Here is a 9,623-nt window from a genome sequence, read left to right on the forward strand (position 1 = left end):
TAATAAGATCAAGCCAACATCAACCAGTTCAGGAGATTGAAACGACTCCTGTACTGCTTTACACAGATCACTCTTACAGTCAAAATTCACCTCTTTCGCTGCGCTCACCTCTCAAGAATGTTGTTTGGTTGGCGCCCCCGTGTCTGCTCCTAATCTCTTCTTAAGAATGTTGTTTGGTTGCATATTAACTGTCTACTTGTGATATGAGGTTTTACGTCTCAAATGATTCTGGATATTTTGACATAAGAGGAACACTCGTGTTTACTGCAATAGAAATGTTTTTATTCCAGAATCAGGAAACCTGTTGTTGGATAAATTAGATTTCATTTCATTATTTGGATTTTTAAGAATTAAAATAACTTAAAAATGTCCTCAAGCCCACGATGACATCCTGAAATGTCTTGTTCTGTTCGATCGACACCAAACATCAGTTCACAGCAAGTCATCAAATGTCAGAAGCTAAAAGAATCATCTTTGGATTTTTTGCTTGAAAAAACAACTTAAATGTCTTCCAGGGTTCATACATATTTTGACCAATGGATTTCCATGACTTTTCCATGACCAAACATTTTGTGAAATCTCGGTGTATTCATGAAAGTGAGAAAATGTATTTAAACTAACAATGAGAATTCCAAAGCATACAGTCTACCTTAAATGACAGAAACGAATGAGACAGTAGTTTGATTAAAAGAATAACATTTATAAATATCCTCTGGTTGACAGGCGTTCATAACACGGACACATCAATGAGAGCTTCAGTAGGCAGCAGCATCCAGCTCGTGCACATGTTGCTTTCCCTTTTGTAGTGCAAAGTTTTCATTGAGCCCTGTTACTGAACGGCTTCATATTAACTTCCACTGTTACTGCAAAGCTGGTGGAATTGTGGCCTATCTTCTATTTGCAATTAATATGCATTCAATCCAGTTCAATTATTGAAATGAAAATGATAATCTACTCTGGCTGAGGTCTAAATCGTGATCATCACGAACGTTAAGTCGATAAAGTTCCGCATGCAGCGGACGTGAACTTAACCCAGCAAGTCTGACCGGTAACGGAACGGAACTTAAACTTTAACGAAGGGAAATGAAGACGCTGTACACGTCTGAACGCTGATTGGCCGAAACTCCACACGTCAAAGATGTTCTGTTGAGAAGATCACATCACATTTTCTCCCCTCACTCCGATCTGAGACACGCTGGCTGGCAACTCAGCGCAAATGAACGACATGAAAATATGAATCTAACAAATTTCCATGACTTTTCCAAAACTTTTGGGATTTTATTTTTTTCCATGACTTTTCCAGGTTTTCCATGCCCGTACGAACCCTGGTCTTAAAGACTGATGCATACGAAGCACCTCCAGCTCAAAGTAGAACACACTTTAAATATGTTAAAACCTTTTTAAAGCGTGATGTCTACACAGCGTTCAGTCACTCAAGATGGTGTCGTGGCACTTCTTCATGTGTAGCTTGAGGCTGTATTTGACGATGAAGCTCCTGGAGCACAGCGTGCAGGCGTACGGCCGCTCTCCCGAGTGGACGCTCAGGTGCGACTTCAGGTGAGCCGACTGGGTGAACTTCTTGCCGCACTGGCTGCAGCAGAACGGCCTCTCGCCCGTGTGGATGCGCATGTGCACCTCCAGGTTCTGGCTCGTGGCGTACGTCTTGGAGCACATGGCGCACACGAAGCGCCGCCCTCGGGCGCCCGGCTGCCCGTCGCCGTAGTGGCCAAAGTTCATCGCGCCGTCGTCGTACTCGAACGCGGAGCTGCTGCTCTCCGACAGCTGGCAGTCCGTGGAGATCGAGCCCGTGACGCTGACCATCTTGAGCCCGAAGGCGTCGCCGTCCAGGTTCTCGCTTTGGTGAAACTGAGAAAAGGTCACGTGGCCTTTCGACTGTTTGGTCCACGTGAGGCTGAGATCCAGCTCTCTGTTTGTGGGGGACTCGGTCAGAGAGCCGTTACCGAAATACGTCGGGGGGACCAGCGAGCAGTCCTGGTGGACCAGCTGGACGTCCGGGTCCACGTGTGAGGAGTAGGAACACACCGACTCGCCGGCCTCCATGTTGTCGTCGTCGCCGCCGAGCTGTCCGGAGAAGCCCGGCTCGCTGCGAGGAGAGTCCAGACTGTAGACGGTCACGGTCTTCTTCTCGGCGAGCGGCTCGGAGGACGACTTCCTGTCGGCGTCATCGCCTCCCGGCCAGCGTCTCTTGGAGCTCCGGCCGACGGCCGTCGCCGTGACGATCTCTCTGGCTGCAGCCGCCGGTGTGTTGTCTGGAAGAAAAGAAGAAACGCTGAAAAATCGATTTCTACTGCTTGACAAAATGAGTCCTGTTTCAAATGCAGGACTGTAAAAAAACACTTATAGAAATCAAACTGACACCAACTAATCAACATAACAGCTCTTATGACATCCCACGGAAAGTTACTGCATTTTTAATTTTTTTTTTGCTTTTTCCAACAAAAGTCCAGCAACACGTGTCAATTTCCAGCAAACTACCGAGTTAGGTTTAGAAAAAGATCTTTCTACTTCCTCTTCATACTTCCACGTTCATGATTACGTAGATAACAAACAAAATAATTTTGTATTTTTCGTAGGTTTAGCTACGAACGCTGGAGGACAACCTGAAGCAACGCGACGTTGTTGAATATCGATAAATACACGGATATTAAACGACACAAATGTGACTTCCTCAGCTGTCACATGTTTGTCATTTAATATCAATCAATCAAATCATACCGGCAGCGAGTTGATTGAATTGAAAGTCATGCCATTCAGGAACATGTGCTCGACCAAACTACGACACAGCCGGTGACCCCACTTTGGGCCCCTGATCCAGAGGTTGAGGAACTCTGGTGTCGTTAAACACTCACCTTCTTCAAAGGTGTCGTTACTGTCGGAGTCTTCGTCTTTGATCAACACCACGTCTGGAAGCTGGAAACGATGTAACGAGAGACTGAGTAACAATACTGGCGTCCAATTAATCATCATCTTCAGTTGATGAACTACAAATAACGCACGAAATATGCATTTTACATCTGTGAAACTGAGATAAAGTCGATAACATGCAAACTCATCGATAAAATGTCCCCTGAGTCCTGATTGGCTGACTCCTCTTTAATAATAATTAATAAATAAGACCTCTGAGATGAACTTCCACATCTGCGATTTTGTCTGGAAACTTGACAGTTGTTGTTAATCCTATTATCTCACTTTAATTTTCATATTATCAAAAAGGGGGAAAAAACGACCTTTGGGTTTTTCAAAATAAGATAATTATCAGGAATATCCGACTTTCAGCTCAAGACAACGAGATAACGGATCCACATCTGGAGATTATATGGGACTAAATATGACTACAGTATTTGAAGTATATCTTTAAGGCATATATTTTGGGTTTCATTTTATATTTGTGATAGGCTTTTTTTCACCATTTACCAGTTTATTGTAAAGTTTTAAAATAATAACTTACTCACTAAAAATAATCAAACTTTCACAATTCAATATTTTTGAGAAAGCTTTTCATTATTTTGTGATAAGTGATTATTTTGAAACACCTCGTCCTTATTTTAAGAGAAGCCATTATTTTGAAAAACTGACCGGGTCTCTTATTTCTATAACGAGCCTTTATGCTGTCTTACTGTTTTTACTGTCTTACTGTCAGAAAATGAACTTCCATAAATGAACTTCCATATTTAGAGGACTTCGGGTTAAAGTAATCCAGGAAGAAATGTTAACGGGGGTAAAGATAAAGGATGTTTACGTTACCTCCTCCCGCACCACCACAACGTCTCCTCCGGTAGAATCAGCGGTGTCTCCTCCGTCACCGTCCCGGTGCCGCTGCGGTGTTTCCGCCCGCTGTTCGCCCTCCGCGACAGGTACGAGCTCCGGTTCCACCGCCGCCTTTACCCCGCCGAGGCTCCCCCGGACCACGATGGACTCGATGAGGTGCAGCTTCTTCCTCAGGTCCTCGTTCTCCTTGTGACTCCGGCTGATCTCCATCTGCAGCACCGCGTAACCTTCGTCCAGCACCTCGCAGATCTCCGCCACCGCCGCCTTGGTCAGGGCGCCCATGATGATGGAGAGCTGCTCGTGAAGAGCTCTGCTGCTTAGGACGGCCATGACAACCGGACCGAAGACCGGACCCGAGGACCGGACCCGAGGACCGAGGACCCCTCTTAACGGGCAACACGGAGCTCCGAGAAGGCTCTGAAATGACGTCGGTACCGGAGCCGCGGACTATAGACCCGTTAAGATGTTAAAGTTCTGCTCCCGTCGCTCGTTACAAAGACGACCAACGTTTTCTTTTCTTTTTTCTACTACTTCCTTCTCACTCGCACTTCCGGTATAACACTTCCAACTTCAGAATAAGAGCCTGTTATTGTTGTGACCAACATGAGTCGGCATGTTTTTTGGGTTACTTTAAGCGGTTGTCAGAGCAACAACAAACAATCGCACGCAGTGTTTATTTCATCTATTCTCGTGTCTGATTGTTGCCTATAGGCTCTAATACCGGATCTATTTAGGGAGATATTGATCATGTAACACCAAAGAAATTCAAGCAAAATCGAAAAAATAAATATATATCTTCTGTAATAAATGCACAAAAATAAATTATCGTCATGAAAGCATGATCTGTTGTATTGGAGCAAAAACATTTTTTGGATTTTACTTTACTGATTGCTGTTGTATTATATTTTGCACTGGTGTTAGTATTGTTTCTTTACACTTATATTTCATCTTTATTTTATATCTTTCTGTACATTTTAATATGTTTCTACTTGCACTGCTTGTTGTTTAAATGTTTGCGCCTCCCGTCACATCAAATTCCTTGTATGTTCAACATACCATGGCAATAAACGGTTCTGATTCTGATTAATAATTGTTCTATTGTTTATGGATGTTTATGTTTTTACTCTATTGTTTTTTTGCCGTTCTTTTATTGTAATATTTATTGAAACTGACTAATTACCTTTGGGATTGTGGGAAAAAAACGTACATAACAAAAGTAGATAAAGAATAAATTAATTGTTAAGACAGAATAAAATAGTTTGATCCAAAATAGATTCAAAGATTAATTAAGAAATAGATTAAAAAAAATAACAAATTACTATAAATACGTAAAAAGAATAAGTGTTTAAAAATAAATTGATTCAAAGAAAATACGAATAAATAAATACAAAATATAAGGCAAATAAACAATTACTTTACCATGTAATGTTTAGACCCTCAGGCCGACAGTGATATGATTAAAATATAGTTTAGTATTTCTTATGTCTCACATTGAACATTTCAGCAAGCGGCAAATATGAATAACTTCTTGATTTGAGTGAAGACTGTATATTTGAGTTAGTGTTGTAAGTCCTTTGTGCACAGTGAACAGCTGGTTCTGTTCTCGGTGTGCAGTGTATTTGTTAGTGGGACCAGAGAGACCAGTCGGCTGGTGTTTCTCTGAGCTTCTATTGTGTGAAAGGCCTTCGTCTGTGATTCTCTTGTTTAGTGACACACAGCACTCACAGCCTCAGTGAGTGATCAATAGTACTGGATGTTTAAGGCCCACACCAGTATTTAGATTCCAGGTTCTTTATAATTCACAGAAAATATTCAGACTTCTTTTTTTGTATCTGTTCGGCTCATTTTCTGTAACCAGTGTAGCATTAAAGCATGGTGGAATTAGCAAACTAGCTAGCTAACCAACGGTGCACTAGCCAGCTTCCACGCTCCACAACGTTACAACTCAACTGCTCCTTTTGGTCGCAGTGAGGCCGTAAGTCTGCTGAGTTTATATGGAAGTTAGCCCGCTACAGCGGTCGCAACGCTAGAAATTAAAAAATGGCCGCCACTCTGACCATCCTGCTACGTTGATTTGAATGTTCTACCAATAAAGACACAAAGTCCCAGAAATATCCGACCAGCAGTGCAAAAAGTCTAAAAATATTCAGTTTACAAAGACAGACAAACAGCAATTCTTCATATTTGAGAAGATGAAACTAGACACACACACGAATGAAGCAAACCGTTCATCCAACATCGCACGCTTTTAATTCCAGATGTACAACCAGCCAAATAAAACATTCGCGTGCTTCCTACAGGCGGTCGGTTCTCGACAGGAACTCGCTTCATTGTGCAGTCGCTCTGTTTGAGGTTAGAATTAGAACCTGGATCACGTGATCAAGCGTCGTCTGTTTCTACCAAAGTTCAGACGGTTACAACAGTCAAACCTATTTGAGTTCTTTAAAAGGCCTTCCACTTCAACAAAAGATCGATTTCAAGGATTTGTTCAGTAACAGCAGTGTGTGTGTGTGTGTGTGTGTGTGTGTGTGTGTCAGTCAGTCAGCGGGTCACGCCACAGTGTTGGGCTCTGCCGCGTGGTGCTTCTGCTGATGGATCCTCAGGTTCTGCTTCCCGGCGAACCTCTTCCCGCAGTGCTGGCAGGCGAACGGCCGCTCCCCGGTGTGGACGCTCTGGTGCGTCTTCAGGTGTCCCGACTGCGTGAAGCGCTTGCCGCACTGGGCGCAGCTGTACGGCCGCTCGCCCGTGTGAACGCGGAGGTGCGTCTCCAGGCTGCGGGACGACGTGAAGCACTTCCCGCAGTAGCTGCAGATGAAGCGCCTGCCGTCCCTGCAGAAGCGGTTCAGCTCCAGCGGGTCCACCTGGGTGACGCCGAGGCCAAACGCCACGGGGAAACCGCCGACGTTCAGGTCCGACACATTGTCCAGCAGCGTCGACCGGTGGTGGACGGGCGCCATGCCCAGCGGGCCCTGATTGGTCCACGAGGAGCACAGATCCAGGTCTGTGTCGTAGGGGAGGGAGCTGATCAGGGTCGCGCCCCGTTTGAGCTCGGAGGCGGGGCTTCCCCCGGACCCAGACAGGAAGGGCCTCCTCGTCCGGACCGCAGACGGAGTCTCGCAGTCCGACTCCGAGGCCAGGTCGAACGCCACGTCTGAAGAGAGGCTCTCGGCGGCGCCCGCGGGGCCCGGAGACCCCGGTGCACTGTGGGTCCCCCGGTGCTCCGACGGCCCGTCGCTGTTCTGGTCCCACAGCCTCAGAGTGGCCGCTGCGGAGTGGACCATCATCCCAGAGGGTCCTTCTTCACTGTCGTCTGTGTCCGACAGCTGCACCTCCGTTCCTTCAGACACACAAACAAACAAACATTCTGTTGTCACATAGAAACCACAGTCGTCGTGACGTCACTCATTGGTTGGTGCACGGCCAAATTGAAGCCTCAAGTGGCGATTTGGCCGTCGCCATCTCGGTTTTTTGCAACCAGTGAACAGGAAGTGACCGTATCTCGACTGAGGAGTGACGTAGAGACGCCGTATACGTCTCTGGTAGAGACCTGTCAATCACAGTAAGCCCCGCCCTAAAGCATCCCCTGCTTTATGGTCTGTGTGACTCTAAATGGACCATAATGTACTAAATGAACATCATGCTGTATTGAAGAAGACTTGAAACTAGAGATTGTCACATCGTAGCTGGTTCATAAATAAACGTTAACTTTACAGTCGCTCCTCTCACCGTCCTCGTTGAGCAGCAGCTCCTCCTCTTTCTCCGACTCCTCCTTTATCAGAACTACATCCTGGTCCTTCAGCTCCTCTGCTGCTGCTGAAGAATCCTGAAAGTAGAAAAGAACGGAATCAACTAGCTTTAAATGTGCTCCATCGACGATTACAGACGTTACACCACAACGTCACCCAAGAGTAACATTCATGCACGAAGCTCCACACTGACTGAAGGCTGCAGTGATGCATGAAATGTCCTGTTAATCCATGAGAACAGCTCCATGTAGCAGGACACACTGACTGACATCACATTCATATCATCCGTTTTATTGACACGGAACTCTTTTATACGTTCATCACTGATAATTACTGTTGACTTCTCCTCAGTCACACAATTAACTAAACTTTCAAAGATTAAACAAAATAACCAACTCTCTCTCTTTGTAGTCATACTCTGTCTCTTTGTAGTCATACTGTGTCTCTTTGTAGTCATACTCTGTCTCTTTGTAGTCATACACTGTCTCGTTGTAGTCATACACTGTCTCGTTGTAGTCATACACTGTCTCGTTGTAGTCATACACTGTCTCGTTGTAGTCATACACTGTCTCGTTGTAGTCATACACTGTCTCGTTGTAGTCATACACTGTCTCGTAGTCATACACTGTCTCGTTGTAGTCATACTCTGTCTCGTTGTAGTCATACACTGTCTCGTTGTAGTCATACACTGTCTCGTTGTAGTCATACTCTGTCTCGTTGTAGTCATACACTGTCTCGTTGTAGTCATACTCTGTCTCGTTGTAGTCATACTCTGTCTCGTTGTAGTCATACTGTCTCTCGTTGTAGTCATACACTGTCTCGTTGTAGTCATACACTGTCTCGTTGTAGTCATACTCTGTCTCGTTGTAGTCATACTGTGTGTCTTTGTAGTCAATGTGTGTCTCTTTGAGGTCATTTTGTGCGGTTGTTTTTGCCCCTCTTGTTGTTGTAAGCTGTTTTGCATCTCGTAGTTGCGTTGTACTCCTTGCATCTCGTTGTGTTCATCTTGAGTCTCTTGCTAGTCGGTTCGGGTCTGTTTGAGTGACATCTTGTAGGTGTTGTTCAGGGGTCTCTGACCCTTTGGGTGGTCTCGTGCAGTAAGCCTTCGCCGGACAGAGGGAACGTGACCAACTGTTGCAGCAGACGAGATGTTTGAGAGAACCAACCTGTGTGGTTGAGGTGCGCTCAGTCGTGACCTCTGACCCGGGGACTCGTCCACTTCTTCTGAGACTCACTTTCATCTGTTTGAGCCCCGCTGCTGCTGAGGAACGCTCTGCATGGAGAACAACGTTAATATTGATTTATTTCATGTTGGATGAAGAGTAATGTCACTGCTGTGTACAAGTACACGTTACTTAGTATGCAGGAATTATACACATACTGTACTTACTGTTTGTGAGCAATGTGACGCTTATTTATAAGAGCTTATATCTCGGAACTTGGTTCAGTGAAGTAACAATTTAAGAATAGTTCGTTTAAAGCGGTGGTGCGTTCAAAGACAGATGTTGGTCTGTTGTCATTCAACGCACCATCCTCGGTGTCACCGAAATGTAAATGCCGGACACACTTGAGTGTTTGTGGGGTAAACAAACTACAAAAGGCCCCCAAAACCCACCGGGAGTGAAGTCCACAAAGCCCCCCTCGTCCTCCAGCCCTCCGTAACCCAACCTCCCGACGTTCCCCCGGTGGTGGTCCCGGTGGTCGACGACGGTCTCCATCAGCTCCAGCTTCCTCCTCAGGTCCTGGTTCTCCTTGTGGCTCCGGCTGATCTCGAGCCTCAGCACCGCGTAGCCTTCGTCCACCAGCTCGCAGATCTCCGACACCGCGGCGCCGGTCAGCGCCTCCATGATGGACGTTAACTGACAGTGGAGCGCCTCGTAGACCGTCATCTTCTTCTGTCTCCTCTAAAAGTGGGTTAACGGAACAACTTCCGCAATGCCACTTTCAAAATAAAAGCTTCAGAGAGGATCACCGGGGTGCTGCCTTCGAGTGCGCCTCGTAAACTATAGATGCTATTTCTATTTTAAACCATATATTTATTTTACTATTTTATGTTACTCTGTTTGTTTGTTTAAATCTTTGCACGAC

General features: G+C 45.5%; 1 protein-coding gene across 1 annotated transcript; it reads right to left on the reverse strand.

Moving 5' to 3' along the window:
- LOC306789722 (uncharacterized protein) lies at positions 1 to 9,424 on the reverse strand (the record flags this gene model as incomplete). Its single annotated transcript, XM_079285798.1, has 7 exons — positions 1 to 2,270; positions 2,871 to 2,931; positions 3,766 to 4,206; positions 6,348 to 7,126; positions 7,516 to 7,612; positions 8,702 to 8,808; positions 9,151 to 9,424. 7 exons carry the CDS (start codon positions 9,422 to 9,424, stop codon positions 1,426 to 1,428), a joined length of 2,604 nt encoding a protein of 867 aa, XP_079141924.1. The 3' UTR covers positions 1 to 1,425.
- Between the last annotated feature and the right edge of the window lie 199 nt (positions 9,425 to 9,623).

This window comes from Melanostigma gelatinosum, assembly GCF_949748355.1.
Source record: "Melanostigma gelatinosum genome assembly, chromosome: 15".
In the NCBI taxonomy this organism is placed as follows: Eukaryota; Metazoa; Chordata; class Actinopteri; order Perciformes; family Zoarcidae; genus Melanostigma; species Melanostigma gelatinosum.